This window comes from Drosophila kikkawai, chromosome 2L (genome assembly GCF_030179895.1).
Source record: "Drosophila kikkawai strain 14028-0561.14 chromosome 2L, DkikHiC1v2, whole genome shotgun sequence".
NCBI classification, from domain to species: Eukaryota; Metazoa; Arthropoda; class Insecta; order Diptera; family Drosophilidae; genus Drosophila; species Drosophila kikkawai.
The window spans coordinates 25443402-25460504 of record NC_091728.1 but is presented as its reverse complement, the minus strand read 5'-3'; the positions used below and the strand labels follow the sequence as shown (position 1 = coordinate 25460504).

General features: G+C 47.3%; 4 protein-coding genes across 6 annotated transcripts; 2 read left to right on the top strand and 2 right to left on the bottom strand.

The window, feature by feature from the left end:
* Window positions 1-22: 22 nt before the first annotated feature.
* Window positions 23-2510, bottom strand: LOC108079824 (E3 ubiquitin-protein ligase RNF25). Of its 2 annotated transcripts, XM_017174320.3 has the most exons (4): window positions 2374-2510; window positions 2069-2224; window positions 1939-2007; window positions 23-1875 (listed from the first exon to the last, which is right to left on the bottom strand). In XM_017174320.3, the coding sequence occupies exons 1-4, from the start codon at window positions 2409-2411 to the stop codon at window positions 822-824; spliced, it is 1317 nt and encodes a 438-aa protein (XP_017029809.1). In that variant the 5' UTR covers window positions 2412-2510; the 3' UTR covers window positions 23-821. The 2 variants fall into 2 exon arrangements, with proteins under 2 accessions (XP_017029809.1, XP_017029818.1); XM_017174329.3 differs by lacking the exon at window positions 2374-2510 and having other exon boundaries at window positions 2069-2296.
* Window positions 55-11761, top strand: LOC108079835 (enoyl-[acyl-carrier-protein] reductase, mitochondrial). Of its 2 annotated transcripts, none has more exons than XM_070283693.1 (3): window positions 55-348; window positions 10539-10756; window positions 10813-11761. In XM_070283693.1, exons 2-3 carry the CDS (start codon window positions 10546-10548, stop codon window positions 11670-11672), a joined length of 1071 nt encoding a protein of 356 aa, XP_070139794.1. In that variant the 5' UTR covers window positions 55-348; window positions 10539-10545; the 3' UTR covers window positions 11673-11761. The 2 variants fall into 2 exon arrangements, 1 of the variants encoding a protein (XP_070139794.1); XR_005990956.2 differs by lacking the exons at window positions 55-348; window positions 10813-11761 and adding exons at window positions 6963-9630; window positions 9688-9815 and having other exon boundaries at window positions 10539-10628.
* Window positions 11662-13264, bottom strand: Uba3 (Ubiquitin-like activating enzyme 3). Its single transcript, XM_017174306.3, has one exon. It carries the CDS (start codon window positions 13098-13100, stop codon window positions 11748-11750), a length of 1353 nt encoding a protein of 450 aa, XP_017029795.1. The 5' UTR covers window positions 13101-13264; the 3' UTR covers window positions 11662-11747.
* Window positions 13265-14436: 1172 nt separating this feature from the next.
* Window positions 14437-17000, top strand: tum (Rac GTPase activating protein tumbleweed). Its single transcript, XM_017174353.3, has 4 exons — window positions 14437-14785; window positions 14848-15784; window positions 15846-16633; window positions 16694-17000. Exons 1-4 carry the CDS (start codon window positions 14707-14709, stop codon window positions 16771-16773), a joined length of 1884 nt encoding a protein of 627 aa, XP_017029842.1. The 5' UTR covers window positions 14437-14706; the 3' UTR covers window positions 16774-17000.
* Window positions 17001-17103: the final 103 nt, after the last annotated feature.

The following is a 17103-nucleotide window of genomic DNA, read 5'->3' as shown; positions in this document are numbered from 1 at the left end:
AATATACACAGAATACACAGCGTTTGACTTCCAAATTCGATTTACGTTTTTATTAAAGTTTTCTCAATAGTAGTATTCATTATTTGACACATTGAAATTGAATTTTCGATATAGTACGGTTCGATCTCTACTTGGTTTTCCTACACAGAGACACTCAATTAACTGTGATAGTTATTAAATATGTGTGTGCATGCTAATGCAAACGCCCTGTATGTCGGGCTCCTCTCCATTCACTGACTAGAAATGCCGCTTAAGCTGGGTTCTACGTTTCCTTTTGTGCTGCTGGCTGCCAGAGAGGGATCTACATATATTTATGCTAAACTTCAAGGTGCTGCTTGCAGATTATGCGTAAGTGGATATCAATATCATCATCGTCGTCGCAGTCTCCGGGATCATCATCGCAATGCTGTGTGGTGTCAACGCCAGCGCTGCCAGTTGGTGCTGCTAAATACATACAGGCTCGCTGTCGCTAGCTATCAAACGCCCTACTCACTCAATCTTCGTCGTAATATCGATTCGGCTCAAGGCCGCAAGTCTTGTAAACCATTACAAATACATCATTACAGTTAAGATACAAACTAAAATATCGCCTCTAAGTATTACAATCGAAATTAGCTAACCCGGCTCGCTAAAAGCTAAAGCTAACTAAACATAAATACATACATACGAACGTAGGAATTCACAGAAATGAGTGCGCGCGCCTCACGAAACTAATTCTGGGCCGTTCGGGCTGGGGGGTGCGGTTGGGGGTGCTTCATTGTATATTAGCAGCATGGCAGCGCAATGGGTATCCGGCTGCCCATCTCTTCCGGAAGCCATCGTCACCTGGCAAGTCCGGAGCTGGCTGTCTGGGCCTTTGCCTGCTTGCCGGTCCCTGTATTCGATGAAGTGTTGCCTCCGCCGCTGGCCGGGGCTGCGCCTGCTCCAGAGTTCTGGTCGCGATCGCGATCAGCCCGATGATGGCCGTGCTGATGATGGTGGTGGTGACGCCTTCCGCCACGATAGTGCCGTCGATTGTGGTGCTGATAGTTGTTGTTGGTCGGCTCCGGCGTGATGCGTTGTGTCTCCTGAACCACGGGCGCAAAGGTGGTGGTTGTGCTAGTGGTGGGTTTGGCAACCTCCTCCTTGGAAGGGCCCTCCAGCTTCCGTGCAGCCTCCGCCTCCTCGCGACGCCTACGGCGACGTATATCCTCTTCGGTCTCAATGGAGATCACGGCAGCTCCATCGGTTTTTACGTCGATGATCGCGCCACGGCTCTTCTGCTGCAAATACAGCTGCGACATACGCTGCTGCATCTGGCGCAGCTCCTCGGTCACCTTAAAGTCGGGGGCATTGGTCAGCTCCGACGGCGGCATGGCGCACTTAAGACTGTCGGAATCGTCGCCGATGTGCTCCCGGCAGACGGGGCACAGGGCCTGGAAGGGATCGGCGGTCTTTTGCAGCCAATTGGGCAGCTTGTCGAACTCCTCCTGGTAGTTACGCCTCAGGGCGTTCAAGTGGCGGGCCAGACAGTAGCTGTGCAGGTAGTGGAAGCACTCGGTGCGGGTGAACTCATCGCCCTCGGCAAATCCATACAGACAGACCACGCACTGGCCGCTGGGCAGGTTGCTGCCGGTCAAATGATCGCGTACCACCTCGATTAGGTCGAACACGACCGGAAAGCCCAGCGACTCCTTGATCTTGGCGTTGCAGGCGCTCCTGATGGCCTCCAGCCGGGCGTCGTCCAGTCCCCGCGGACGCAGCAGCTTGAATGTGGGACTCGCATCCGGATAACCAGGCGTCGGGTACACCTGCAAGGTGACGCACACGTACTGCTGCTCCTCCTCCTCGCCGGTCAACGGCAGCACCGTCGTCTCGATCAGATCCACCCCTCCGCTTCATTGGAAAAAAGAAGCTCGGTTTAGTGTTGCAAACACAGTCGGCCTGCGATTCACCTACCTGGGCGTGCGTTTGATGCAAACATCTTCCATGAGGATTGCCTCCAGCGACTCCACCTCGTCTTGTAAACTGCGAGAAACCAACAAACGTCACAGGATAGCCAGGATTTTTCCATGTTATCTGTACTTACGCGTCCATTTGGCCAGTATTTAATTCAGTTTTTGAGTTTTTCGGGGATTTCTGTAAAAAATATCGATTTGAGACACCTAAAATTTTGCGACAAACACGGCGACCGTTCGCCGTTACTGCGAAAATACCAAGGTGCGGGTTCTCTAACGCAAAAATGCTAGTTTAAATGGAGATAAAATAGATTAGAATCGTGACAATAACATTATTAATAATACAAATAGTCCAAAGAGCAACATATAGGCGTTGTAAGTTAAAACATGTTATGTGCGAACTCTAAAAAAAGGAGAAATATAAAAAATTGTTTACCAAAAGCCAGATGATCGGTATGTCCGATAACCGGTCATCGACGACTCGTGAGTCCAGGGAGTCGGGTAACTGAGTCCAATACGGAACTGGTTCCTTAAACCGGATGACTCCAAATCGGAACCAAAGTTTGAACCCGAGAAATTTTGAGTGGTTTTTGGGATTAAGAGAGGCTTAGGAAAAAGGCAAAGGTGAAGTAAAGGGCGAAGATCCGTGGCAGCAGGCGGTTCGATTAGCAGCAAAATTACGCAATTGAAAAAAAAAAAGAAAAACGAGTTTCTACCAGTGAGTTGTGACAAGATATTCTAGTGAGAACAAAAATCCTAGTCTAATTAATTATAGCATATTCCGGAGTGAATAATCCTGGACCAGGAACGATATTTGGGAAAAAAAAACAGGAAGATCAGCCACCAGGAAGAAGACGACTTTTCGAGGAGAAAAATTGGCCACTCCTTCCTGGGTGGCCACAGGTTTTTATCCCTAAATATAATTATCAAAAAAACACATACAACCGCCAGCAAAAAAACAAAGGAAATGTAGCTCACAGAAAAATATAAAGTAATTTAAGTCATATTTATTCAACATATCTGTTAATTCATCTAAAACATTAATCGTCACATGGTTGTTAATTCGTATTTATTAAATTATTTATTTATGTATTTATTTATAAATGTTCCTTGTATGAAGTCCTTCGGTACCGTGGGTAGGATATTTCTATGTTAGAATTTAAGACAAAAATGAAAATATAGTGAAGTGATCGAAATGAAGTTCGAGTAGACATTCGTGTTGGGGGGGATGTGATGATTTGAGCAGATGCGATCCACTATAACAATTTGGGAGATGTGTCGGAGGATACACTCATGGTTGGGAGGGACTCCAAGGACTACGGATGAGCCAGGTAGTCCAATCCAGAAGTTACAAAAATCCGTTGCCAAAATGTTAGCCGTTGTCCAAGTTTGAAATTCCGTTTTGTTGTTGTTGTTGTGTCTGCTGCGTGATATATTTGTGGTCGTTCCCCTCCTTGAGAGAGACTTTGCCTAGCCGGCAACGAACGCGCGAAAAGCAGGACATAACAAATGGCGCCCAAAGAAAATATAAAAAAAATTAATGAAATGGAATCAAAAAAAAATTAAAGTCAAAAGTAACGTAAATAAATAAGTGAATACACACCAGGATTATGTGCCGGGAGAAGTAGAAATCGGAACCCCGCTGTTTGGACCATGAGCAGGCCAAAAGGTCAAACTCAGCGTAGCCACAGTGCGGAATATTCCGAGAATTTATTTTTCTGCAGAGCACAGTCCGTTGAACCACTAGAAGTGGACCCATGACCGATTAAGCACGGTTCATGCGAAGCCAGACTAGAAGGTGCACCGAGCTTAAATGAAAAGAAACAATTATCCTTTTTAATATGTTGTCTGTCAAAAAGTAAATTTGTAATAACTTATCTAAGTCTGTTGTCTTTGTTTGGAATTGTTGTGGTCCATGTACACGGGCAAGAAGGTGTGACATCGATGCCCAACAGTTGCAAGCGTAGGCTGAAAAAAAAGGAAAATTAAATTAAATTAATAAAGTTTGAAAAAAAAAGATAAATATATTTACAACGGATTAGGAACTGAAGGAAAGGAGAGAAAAGTTAGTGGGTAGTAAAAATAGCGACGTCTCATCCCCCCCCCCATAGTAGAAAATTGTGAAGGAAGCTGAAATAATAAAATATAAATAGAAAAGAAGTTAGGGTATGCAAAAGAGTGAAAGGGAGAGAATACAAATCGGAAGAAAACTGAGGAGAAGTTTGGAGTTCATCCGGAATAGGGTACCAGCAAGTATGACCCCGGCAAAAACGCGATCACAAAGCAACCAAGAGGAGAAATTGGAGAACGTATCGGCACCCGAAGGTATGGAATCGATAAGGGATCAGACTCAGGAAGGAATGGGAAGTGGAAGTCCTGGAGAAGCAAGCGGTCACCAATCGGTAGGCGGAACCGGGGCCATACCGAAGGCTCTCCCCTCGGAGATAACGTCAGGAGTCAATGCAGCATTGTTTCAGGCACATCAGACGTACCAGGTGGGAATGTCATCAGAGTACGATGCGTTCAAACGGCAGATGCAGCAGGATATGATGCAGTTCATGAAGGACATCAACGACTGCATGGCGGAGTTTCGCCGAGATGTCTTGAAACAGAACGCAGCGGTGCAGGCATCTACGCAGGTTCGGCAGGCTCAACTGCAACAAGTCACACAGGGACAATGTCAAGTTTCGGGTACGCAGATGCAGCCACTGTTAGGGGTAGCAACACAGACGCTGTTAAATCCATTGCCACCTTTCGACCCGAGGATGCTACAGCAACCTCCACCAAACATGGTGCCGGGGTTACGACACCAAATGGGATTCCCGCCGCCAAACTCTGGGGCGTTATCCGAAAAGCAGGAGGTGAATCGGCACGCTTCAGAAGGGTTTCGGCAAACCGCCTGGTCGACGGAGCATGAGCAAAGAAGAGGGAATGGGTCTCACCCGACACCGCCAGAATATCCTAGTGGAAACGGGGGGACACAGCAAAACGCCAATCCAGGACAGGATCCGCGACGAACAAGCGGGGCAACAGGTGATTCCGTGTTTCATGTAGGTCAGCTGCGTAAGTGGGGGCTTAGTTTCGACGGAAGTCCAAGGAGTATGCCAGTGTCTGAATTTATTTTCCGCCTCGAGCATCTCCAGCGATCGTATCAGGTGCCGTGGAAGGAAGTCCTAAGGGAATTTCACGTATTAGTGGAAGGACAAGCCAAGGAATGGTACTGGATGTACGTGAGATCGACGGAGAAGCAAGAGTGGCCTTACCTGAGATATGCACTACAGCAGCAGTTCCAGAGTCACCGATCCAATTTCGAGCGAGAGTACGAGCTAAGAGAACGGAAGCAGAAGCCAGGAGAAACCATAGAAGTATACATCCAGACCATGCTCGCTCTCCGATCGCGACTAGAGATGCCGTTTTCCGATTTTGATCTAATAAAGGTGATAAAGATGAACATTAGGGATCAAATTTCGAAAATCATATACCCGATTTATATTACCAACCTGGATCAACTCCGACACGAATGCCACGACGCGGAAAGAATCCTGGCAACTCGATGGACCAGACAGCCAAGCAACTTCGAAGCTCACCGGGGATATAAGGATCGTCCGAGGGTAGATGAGCTTTGTCCAGAACCAATCGGAGACGAAAGTGAACCTGTGGATCAGGAGGAAGTGGAAGCCTTAACGAGACACTGGGAGAACCTCAGAGAACGACCGCCACTTACCTGCTGGAATTGTGGAACCGTTGGACATGCATTCAATGCGTGTGAATCGGAGGTGTTGAAGGTTTTCTGCTTCAAGTGTGGACTCCCAGGAGTGAGGACTCCCAGATGCACGCGATGCCAAACGGGAAACGGTGGGAGGAGAGTGGTCAAGAACGAGGAACCACGCTCCAATCCGTTTGCAATGAACAAATGAAATCCTCGTCAAATTGCATGCCTAAGGATAAGAATAGCTGTAAGGAAAATAAAATTAGTAGGATTCTATTAAATATAAATAAACCAAGCCATAGCATGAAATGGTCGGAACGTGAGCCTATAGCAGTACGAGAAGCAAATTACCAAGAGGTCCGAAAACGTATATGGGGAACACACAGCTCAGAACAGCACATTTCTCCGAAAGTCGCAAGAGCCCGCAGAAGAGGTCAGCAGCGGAAAGCGGAAAGAAGGATGGTGTGTTCGGCCATCAGAGCTGCGGTGGAAGGCGATAATAGACCATTCGCCCAGGTCAGGATAGAAGACCTGGAGATCGTGGGGCTTTTGGATTCCGGGGCATCAGTCAGCTTGCTCGGGGAAGGTTGCCTAGAAATAGTGGAAAGGATAGGACTGAGATTAGAGAAAGCGCGATCGATAATGAAATCAGCAGGAGGTACGCAGCATCGGGTAGTGGGAAAAATTCAACCCAACATCTCGTACAATGGGATAACACATCGATTGCCGATACTCCTTTGTCCTTCCTTGAAGCAAAAATTGTATCTTGGGATAGATTTCTGGAGGAAATTCCAACTGGCACCAGAGGTAGTGGGTGTAGAATCCTTACACCAGGTGGAAGCCGAAGTCATGGCCAAAGGAGAACCGATAGAGGCACATGTTCTAACCCCGAAACAAGCTGAACAGCTGGAAGAAGCAAAAGGACAGTTTCTGACATACGAAAGTCAAGGATTAGGACTCACCAAAGTGGAAGAGCACTCGATCCAGTTAGTTGAAGGAGCCGTACCCATCAAGGAGAGAGTCTTTCCAGTTTCTCCGGCAAAACAGCAACTACTGTTCACGGAAATCGATGAGATGCTGCGACTAGGAGTCATCGAGTTAAGTGAAAGTCCCTGGAATAACCGAACGACACTGGTACAGAAACCTGGGAAGAATAGACTGTGTTTAGACGCGAGAAAATTAAATACACTTACAGTGAAGGATGCTTACCCATTGCAGAACATTGAGTCGATCTTGAGCCGAGTAGATGAGACGATTTTCATCAGCAGCATCGACCTGAAGCACGCCTTCTGGCAAGTCGAACTCGATGAAAAAAGTCGTCCCTTAACTGCTTTCACCATACCCGGAAGGCCACTGTATCAGTTTCGACGGATGCCATTCGGCCTGTGTAATTCGGCTCAAAGGTTGTGCAGAGTAATGGATAAGGTAATCCCACAGCGTCTCCGCAGCCACGTCTTCGTTTACTTGGATGACTTGCTGATGATATCCAAAACATTCGATGAACACTGCATTTTGCTAAAAGAAGTGGCCGAGTGTTTGAGTAAAGCAAATTTGACGATTGGCCTACACAAATCAAAATTTTGCTTCAAATACTTGCGATATTTAGGATACATCATCGGTGACGGGGCCTTGCGAACAGACCCGAAGAAAGTTGAAGCGATTTTGAAAATCGAAGTGCCCAAAAATGCGCGACAGCTACGCAGCTTCTTAGGAACCGCAGGATGGTATCGCAGGTTTATCCAGAATTTCTCCGGACTCAGTGCGCCGCTCACCGACTGCCTGAAAAATAAAACCAAATTTACTTGGACGGAGGAAGCGACTATGTCATTTGAAAAGCTAAAGAGAGCACTGACCTGTGCGCCCGTATTGGCTCATCCAGACTTCGGGAAACACTTCTGGATCCAGTGTGACGCCAGCCACGTAGGAATTGGGGCAGTGTTGTTCCAACAGGATAGAGAGGGATCGGACCGACCAATAGCTTTCTATTCGGCGAAGCTAAGAGGAGCACAACTTAATTACAGCGTGACAGAAAAAGAGTGCCTCGCAGCCGTAAAAGCAGTGGAAAGATTCCGGCCGTATGTGGAATTGATGCCGTTTACTATCGTGACCGATCATGCAAGCCTTCAATGGCTCATGACACTCAAAGATTTGAACGGAAGACTGGCGCGGTGGTCATTAGCATTGCAGGCATTTGATTTTAACATCGAGCACCGGAAAGGGAAAGACAACATCGTGGCGGACATGTTATCTCGACCGAACGAGGCCGCCGAATTGGAGTTCTTCGATTTTGAGACAACGGAGTTTGAGAGTCCTGAATATCTGGAAAGAATTCAATTAATTGAAGAACAGGGAAAAGATAAGTTTCCGGACTTACGTGTGGAAGAAGGACTTCTCTTCAAAAAGACCAATTTTTACAGAGAAGAAAGCGACGAGTTTGAATGGAAACTATGGATTCCGGAAGCTCTGACGACAACTCTAATCCAGCAGGCTCACTACGGCGATATGGCAATGCACGGAGGAATGGGAAAGACTTTAGCGAGACTCCAACAGATGTATTATTGGCCCAAAATGGTAGTTCAAGTCCGAGAATTCGTGGCAGCCTGTGAAAACTGCAAGGAGAACAAACACACAACGCAGATAAAACGGCCAATAATGGGAAAGGAAGTGCAGACGGATCGACCCATGCAAAAGTTGTACCTGGATTTCCTAGGAAAATATCCGCGATCCCGCCGAGGAAATACAATGCTGTTCATCGCACTAGACCATTTAACCAAGTTTGTGTGGCTGAAAGAGATGCCGAAAGCCACATCAACAGCGGTGATTCGATTCCTGCAGGAAAATATATTCACCCAATTCGGAGTTCCAGAAACAATACACACGGACAACGGTAGACAGTTTATCTCCAAGGAATTTGAGAATATGCTGCAAGAATACGGAATTACGCACTTGAAAACGGGGAGATACGCACCACAATCCAACGCTTCGGAGAGAGTGAATCAATCCGTGTTAGCAGCAATTCGAGTGAACGTTCAGGACGACCACACACGATGGGATGAACACCTGGCCGATATACAAGCGTCACTGAGGTCATCTGTACATAACAGCACCGGAACGTCTCCATACTTTGCCATGTTTGGACAGCATATGTTCACACATGGGAAAGATTACTCGCTTGCTCGCAAACTGAAGGCTCTCAATGAAGCGGAGATAACCCAATTGCCCAGATCTGAACGACTACAGCTGTATCGGGAGAAAATAAAGGAAAGAATACATCAGGCCTACGAGAAAGCTGCCAAGACCTACAATTTAAAAGCACGAGAAATTCGATACTCACCGGGACAAGAGATTTACAAGAGGAACTTTATACTGAGTGACTTTAGCAAGAATCGAAACTCCAAGTTTTGCCGAAAGTACACTAAATGCCGAGTAACTAAAGCGTTGGGAAATTCGTTGTACGCTTTGGAAAACTTGGACGGCAATCCTCTGGGAGTTTTCCACGCAAAGGACCTTAAGCAATAGTGCCCGGCTAGCAAATCACTCATCTGGCATGAATCTCAGGGATGTGGGCGATGGCCTACGTTGGGCAGTACAACGCATCACGGACGCACATCCTCCACTCCTGTTCCGAGACAAGCGTCGGAACCGTAGTGTGCTTGTTATGTGCGAACTCTAAAAAAAGGAGAAATATAAAAAATTGTTTACCAAAAGCCAGATGATCGGTATGTCCGATAACCGGTCATCGACGACTCGTGAGTCCAGGGAGTCGGGTAACTGAGTCCAATACGGAACTGGTTCCTTAAACCGGATGACTCCAAATCGGAACCAAAGTTTGAACCCGAGAAATTTTGAGTGGTTTTTGGGATTAAGAGAGGCTTAGGAAAAAGGCAAAGGTGAAGTAAAGGGCGAAGATCCGTGGCAGCAGGCGGTTCGATTAGCAGCAAAATTACGCAATTGAAAAAAAAAAAGAAAAACGAGTTTCTACCAGTGAGTTGTGACAAGATATTCTAGTGAGAACAAAAATCCTAGTCTAATTAATTATAGCATATTCCGGAGTGAATAATCCTGGACCAGGAACGATATTTGGGAAAAAAAAACAGGAAGATCAGCCACCAGGAAGAAGACGACTTTTCGAGGAGAAAAATTGGCCACTCCTTCCTGGGTGGCCACAGGTTTTTATCCCTAAATATAATTATCAAAAAAACACATACAACCGCCAGCAAAAAAACAAAGGAAATGTAGCTCACAGAAAAATATAAAGTAATTTAAGTCATATTTATTCAACATATCTGTTAATTCATCTAAAACATTAATCGTCACATGGTTGTTAATTCGTATTTATTAAATTATTTATTTATGTATTTATTTATAAATGTTCCTTGTATGAAGTCCTTCGGTACCGTGGGTAGGATATTTCTATGTTAGAATTTAAGACAAAAAATGAAAATATAGTGAAGTGATCGAAATGAAGTTCGAGTAGACATTCGTGTTGGGGGGGATGTGATGATTTGAGCAGATGCGATCCACTATAACAATTTGGGAGATGTGTCGGAGGATACACTCATGGTTGGGAGGGACTCCAAGGACTACGGATGAGCCAGGTAGTCCAATCCAGAAGTTACAAAAATCCGTTGCCAAAATGTTAGCCGTTGTCCAAGTTTGAAATTCCGTTTTGTTGTTGTTGTTGTGTCTGCTGCGTGATATATTTGTGGTCGTTCCCCTCCTTGAGAGAGACTTTGCCTAGCCGGCAACGAACGCGCGAAAAGCAGGACATAACAAACAAATCCCTGGCTTTATTAAACAGAAACATATTTTTAGCCATCGCATAGCTAAGGTCACACCGGCCGGCATAACACTTTTGTCAATTTTAACCCTCGAACGGCTGGAAATCTTAGGTAAATAATGTTGCGTAGAACGCTTCTGCCTGTGAAGTCCGCCCTCTGGAGCCGGCAGATGTCTGTATTGGCCAGGTCCGTGAAGTACACACAGCACGGCGAGCCGCAGGATGTACTGGAGCTAGTGGAGAGTGAATTGCCCGACCCGAAAGACAAACAAGTGCTGGTGAAGATCTTGGCGGCACCAATTAATCCAGCAGACATAAACACCATCCAAGGTGAGCTGAAGCACGCAATGGAGCTCCTTTAATTCCCCGCTATTTATCCCGCACAGGCAAATATCCCGTAAAACCCAAGTTTCCAGCTGTCGGCGGCAACGAGTGTGTGGCCAAAGTCCTCTGTGTGGGTGAGCAGGTCAAGGATCTAAAGGCCGGCCAGCATGTCATTCCCCTGGCCACCGGCCTGGGCACTTGGACCACCCATGCGGTGTACAACGAGGACCAACTGATGGCCGTGTCTGACAAGGTGGGCGTGGCGGAGGCGGCCACCGTTACGGTGAATCCCTGCACGGCCTATCGCATGCTCAAGGATTTCGTGAAATTGTCGCCTGGTGACACGGTCATCCAGAACGGAGCCAACAGCGCCGTGGGGCAGGCGGTGCATCAGTTGTGCCGCGCCTGGGGCATCAATAGCATTGGCATCGTCCGAGACCGGCCGGAGATTGCCGATTTAAAGCAGATGCTGCAGTGCCTCGGGGCCACCGCGGTGCTGACCGAGGCAGAAATCCGCACCAGTGACATCTTCAAGTCTGGCAAGATGAAGAAGCCTCGCCTTGCCTTCAATTGCGTGGGTGGCAAGAGCGCCACAGAAGTGTCTCGACACCTAGACCACGGTGGTGTGTTGGTCACCTATGGCGGCATGTCCCGGGAGCCCGTCACTGTGGCCACCGGGCCCCTTATCTTCAAGGACATTGCATTTAGAGGTTTCTGGATGACGCGCTGGTCCAAAGAGAACTACAGCTCTCCCGAACGCTCCAAGATGTTCAAGGAAATCTTTGATCTCATGGAGCAGGGCAAGTTTGTGGCCCCCACCCACGAGATGGTGCCGCTAAAGAACTTCAAGGATGCGGCTGCCGCAGCCCTGAACTTCAAGGGATTCACTGGCAAGAAATACATCCTGGACATGAGCGAGTAACTGTGCAACTGGAGGCTGAGCCTGCGGCATTTTTATTTACATGTAAAATTGTTGCCTACTGTGATTCAATACAACTTAGACCATCTCTACCTCGTTCGCCTGATACTTCAGCTGTAGGGTCATGGCAGAGGGCGAGGTGATATCCGTTACCGTCAACTGCTGGCCGTCCTGCAGGCCCAGTTCGCCCAGCGACTGTGTCAGGTTCTTCCGCGTGGCCTCCTCAATGCTCTTCACCGTGGCCATGTACAGCGTTCGCTGCTTTCCATCCTTCATCACGGTGGTGAGCGCTGGGTTCTTGAGCTGGAAGCGAGGCGAGTCGCACAGCAGCTTGATTACGTCCTCCAAAGTGGTGGTATTTGGATCTTCCACGGGCAGCGGCTGGGGCGTGTTGCTGCAGGCCAAACAACCTTCCGATTTCTCAGCCTCGTAGGTGTAGGTGTAGATCCCGTCCAGATCGTTGAAGTTCAGGTAGTTGGACATGCTGTCGTAGCAGCTGGTGGCCAGCTTGAAGATCTCCATGGCGCAGGCGGCAGCTATTGCCGCGTTCGTACTGGCCACGGCGGGAATAATGTGCTTGACGACGCCCTGGACCAAGCGATAGGTGATGCCGGTGATGTTGAATTCGTTGGCTCGCTCTAAGGCGCGTTCGTACACCCATCCGATGTGCTGGGGATCGTCGCCGTCGAGTGGGACGCCAAAGGGGCTCTCCTTGTCCCACTGTATGATCTTTACGTATTCAATGCAGTGCTCAGGCAGTCGCGGTGTGTTTGCAATGGTGCACAGTGGATAGTTGACTTGCGGTGGAAACAGGTCCAAGGTGCACTCTATGCAGGCTGTGTAGCCCGGCAGAATAACGCGGGCATTGCCCTTGAATCCCTCGGTGCCGCCATCTATCATGGGTATGATGGAGCTGGTATCTATGGTGCCATCGTCCTCATATCGCAGCATGGAGAGCAACATGCCGTTGATCCAGCGGCGGGCCACAATTGAGTCTAGGCCGCAGACAATGAGGTGGAACTGCTGGTAGAAGGTCTCGTCGAAATCCTGAATTTTCTTGAAGTGTGGGGTCACCCGGCAAGTGGGCACTCGTCCGTTGACAAATCGAGCCGCACACTCAGCTTTGGAGGACCCTATGTCTGTCCGCCGGAATAGGAACTGTCGGTTCAGATTGGATAGCTCGATGGTGTCCATGTCGATGACGTGAAGGTTACCGAAGCCCATCAGAGCCAAATCCTTGAGCAACTCGCATCCCAGACCGCCGGCTCCGATGATCAGAACCTTGCACTTGGTCTGCAGAAACTCCAAGTTGTCAGGCGACGACGAAAAGTCGTCTTTGCAGAAGGGTCCCTCGCGCTCCAGGACATTGCGCAAAGCGTTAAAGCGCTTACTTTGGAGAATCACAGTGGGATTTGGCGAGGGAACAGACATTTTCGATCTCAAAGCAAATGCAAATCCAAGAAATGGTTTCCGCGGAAACCGTAGGACGTTTTGCAGCACTGTTCGATTCAGAGTTGTCGAGTATCACGATTTTATGGGTTGTCACGATATGTTACAAATATTAAATTATTTGTTTAGTTGACGTATGTTTTAAATAAACTTTGACAGTAAATTGTGTATTCCGGAAATAAAAAAGCTAAAGGTTAAATAAGGAAACTTCACAACTTCATAGTAGCTACAACAAATATGTATTTAATTAAATATTTAAGCTATGGTATTTCTATGAGTAATAAATAATAATATATTTTGATTTATTTCACACTATTTAAATCTATATTTTTTATATAATTTTGTAAAAAAAAAATCAAATTTAAATAAGTCATTAGTTTCAGTTGTGAAAGCTTTTCTGTGCTGATATTTATTAGGCCAATACATCTAAATGCTGAATTAAATATTATTTTCCAATGCTATTATTAATTTATAAGGATTTATTGATAAATTGGAATATTTAAGATTCTTGGAAATCTTTGGATTTTTTTTAGCACGTCTCTAAAGAATACTTGAAGTCGTCGATATAAATAAAAGTATATGTATATAAACAGTACCAACCAAAGTAAAATGAATTAGAATGCGAGGAATTTTAGTTTCTCTAATTTTCTTTAATTTTTCTCTTTGGGCATTTGGCCCAGAACACGGCGCATGGTGGTATAGGCTCCCAAGAGCTAAAAAATAAAACAATAAAATTGAAGTAGTCGTTTTTATTAAATAGTAGCAATTTGAGAAAATATGGGACAAGAATATTCAGGAAAAAAGTAACGAGTTTTTTAGGCATGCTTTACTTTACAATTAAAAAGAAGTAATGAGAGTTGCAACGAAAAACTATCGCCAACAAAAGCGCATCAGATTAAAATGTTGCTCTGTGGGAACACGAGTTTCATATCTGCAAAAAAATCCCAACTGTTTCACAAAGATGCATGATTGAAAATATCGGCAATTAAAAACAGCTTATACGATATTTTTATTATATATTTTTTAAAATATTGACTGATTGACTAAAAAGAGAGTGTGGCTAAAGTTCTCTAAATCAATGTCAAATATTGTGTTGATTTTGTTAGAAAAATCACAGCTCGTTGCTTTTTGGTCAACGACGCGTTGGTTATATTACGAAATTTAGCTCTTACTTTTCCCATACAAACTGCTGAAAATATCAACTAACTATCGCGATATCTTGAAGATATTTTCAGTAATTCAGTCAAGGGAATCGATTTTCGTTAATATTAGTACCAGGCTATTTTATGGTTTTGTTGACATGTTTGTCCATGTAAAAACATTTCTCTATACATTCTTCATACCGATATTTTCGCGCGTACTTGACGGCTCTACGGTGTTTTCGATCGTTCGGCAAACGGTCACACCGCGGGAAGGCGTCAATTTGAAAACAACGGAACCTGAAAATTTTATCGCGTCCTTTGCAGCGTGCTTCCTTCGCCACGCATTTACTGTGAAATTAAAATAAAATTATTGTGGAAAAAAGAAACCTAGGGCACGGGCTCGTGAACGTGAAATTGCATCCGTAGCTATAGAGATCATACGGAAAATGGAGCTCTCCGCCTTGGCGTCGTATGATGATCTGCGACGCTGCATGCAGGTACTGACCGACGGAACGGCCGAGGAGGGTGAGTAAATGTAACCGGATGCGGTACGAGTGAGAGTACCTACAACTGCGTTGTCGCCATAGAGTTCCTTCGGTTCCTGCGTATCTTCGAGCATTACCAGGAGAAGTGCGCTGGCTACGCGGCGGAGACGGCAAGGATCCAAAGCGAGCTGGACAAGTCGCTGACCAAGATGGGCGATCTGGAGGGCAAGCTGTTTCACGCCCGTCGTATCATTGATACGGAAATGAAGGCCCGTCGCCAGGCTGAGCACGAGCGCGACGCCATGGAGAGCAAGATCATGGCAGTGGCGGATCTGCTGCGCCACGAGCGCAATCTGAACAACGAGACTCGCGACAAGCTGGCCTTCCTTAACACGCTGCCCTCCTCCAGGAAGCGGAAATCCCTGAATACAGTTCGCGAGGACAAGTCGTATGGCGACATCAACTCCACCGGCTCGCTGCTGTCCGATCTATCCATCACGCACTCTGAGGACGACTTCCTGGACGTGCGCAGATCCAAGTCCTGGCGTGAGCATCGTCCCTCGCTGCCCAAGAACCCAATTCCAAGTGTGGGAAACAAAAGATCGCGCCTCAGCTCAGGACTGAATGGCAGCATGTCGGTGAATACTCCAACCACGACGACCAAGACACGGCGCTCGGGCGCCGGTATCGGAGTGGAGCAGCACACTGTGGACGTGGGTCAGGGCGCTGAGCGCTTTTGTGCCACCACCAAGGTCACCATACCCCAGGACGGGCAGGGCGTGATCCGGGCAGAGTCGACCATTGAGTCCCTGCCGTTAATTGGCGGCCCGGATAGGGTAGGCGACGGCCTGTCCTCAACGCCGCGTCGCTCGGTACTAAAAGAGCCAAATGCTCCGCCGCTGACGCCTCTGAACAAGAAGATTCCTCTGCTGGCCGCCGACTCGGCCACTCCGACCCAGCACCGTCCGCTGATGAGGAAGCACAGCTTCACCCAAAAAACTTTCTTGCGCGGCGATAACTGTGTGCAGTGTCAGAAGCGGTAAGCCTAACGTTTTCACAAAAGTAAAGTACATTTTCAAAAATATTCCCTGTCTTTGCAGAATTCGATTTGGATCAGTTGGCCTGCGTTGCCGGGATTGCCCGGTACGCTGTCACCTCGACTGCTGGTATCTGCTAACCGTCAGCTGTGTTCCTCAGACGGGAACGCCCACAGCCAAGACGCTGACCGGCTACGTCAGCGACTTTGCCCCGTCCATTGCACCCATGATTCCGGCCCTGATCGTGCACTGTGTTAATGAGATCGAAGCACGTGGCCTCACCGAGGTGGGCCTGTATCGAGCCTCGTCATCGGAGCGCGAGTACAAAGCACTTAAGGAGCAGTTCTTGCGGGGGAAGACCACGCCTCACTTGGGCAACACAGACGTCTATGTGCTGTGCTGTTGTGTCAAGGATTTCCTCAGGTCCCTGACAGAACCCCTCATCCCGACCAGCCAGTGGAAGGATTTCGCCAACGCCGTGCAGAATCCGGATGTCAATGCGGCTCAGGATATGCTGTGCAAGTCGGTGAAGCAGCTGCCGCAGGCCAACCGGGACACGCTGGCCTTCCTCGTGTTGCACTTCCAGCGCATTGCCGAGTGTCCCGTGGTGCTGATGCCCATCGATAATATCGCGCTCATCTTTGGCCCCACCATTGTGGGCTACTCATCGGCGGATCCCGATCCCCACGCCATATACACGGAGGTCTTCACCCAGAAGCAGGTGATGAAGGCGCTGCTCGAGCTGTCTGCTTCGTTCTGGGAGCAGTACATAGCCATCGACATGACCGCCACGCCAGCGACAGTGCTTAAGCGAGTGCCCAGTAGCAAGCACGACTTGCTTTCGCTATATGGTAAGTTATTTATATTGGGGTAAAAAGAGATGCCTTTTCTAAGACACTGTTTCCTTGCAGCCACTCCCTTCAAGGGCGGCACCATAAAGAAGCGCAAGTTCTATGGCACGCCGCCACCTCAGTCTGCGCACAAGAAATAACGGGGCCTTTCCGCCCTTGGGAAAGCTTTTGACGTGTTACTTAAGATTAATTTAAGTACTTGCAGTTTTTTGTTTCCGGCCACAGCAATTTCCGAGCTGTATTTATATTTCGTACCCCACTAACCCCGCCTAGGATATGTTCTTCTTTATAATTAATGCGTTCAATTATAAAAAAAGAGCACTTTGTTCTAACTAACATGAGTATACTCGCCTTGAATGAGAAATAAAGTAAGATATGGATTTTGAAAGCAGATAAATAAAGTTTTAATTCTGTAAACAGTTTACAACGGAAGCGCTAGTGCAAAATCAAAATTATATATGGGAGTTTAG

What these genes read in the sequence shown, in the direction of transcription:
- tum (XM_017174353.3), top strand. Translation starts at nt 14,707, where the DNA reads ATGGAGCTCTCCGCCTTGGCGTCGTATGATGATCTGCGACGCTGCATG. An exon ending in CGACGGAACGGCCGAGGAGG is followed by an intron (nt 14,786 to 14,847) that starts GTGAGTAAATGT and finishes TTGTCGCCATAG; the next exon opens with AGTTCCTTCGGTTCCTGCGT. An exon ending in CGACTTGCTTTCGCTATATG is followed by an intron (nt 16,634 to 16,693) that starts GTAAGTTATTTA and finishes GTTTCCTTGCAG; the next exon opens with CCACTCCCTTCAAGGGCGGC.
- LOC108079835 (XM_070283693.1), top strand. Translation starts at nt 10,546, where the DNA reads ATGTTGCGTAGAACGCTTCTGCCTGTGAAGTCCGCCCTCTGGAGCCGG. An exon ending in AGACATAAACACCATCCAAG is followed by an intron (nt 10,757 to 10,812) that starts GTGAGCTGAAGC and finishes TATCCCGCACAG; the next exon opens with GCAAATATCCCGTAAAACCC.
- Uba3 (XM_017174306.3), bottom strand. Translation starts at nt 13,100, where the DNA reads ATGTCTGTTCCCTCGCCAAATCCCACTGTGATTCTCCAAAGTAAGCGC.
- LOC108079824 (XM_017174320.3), bottom strand. Translation starts at nt 2,411, where the DNA reads ATGACCGGTTATCGGACATACCGATCATCTGGCTTTTG. An exon ending in TACCGATCATCTGGCTTTTG is followed by an intron (nt 2,225 to 2,373) that starts GTAAACAATTTT and finishes CATTTAAACTAG; the next exon opens with CATTTTTGCGTTAGAGAACC. An exon ending in TGCATCAAACGCACGCCCAG is followed by an intron (nt 1,876 to 1,938) that starts GTAGGTGAATCG and finishes TTTCCAATGAAG; the next exon opens with CGGAGGGGTGGATCTGATCG.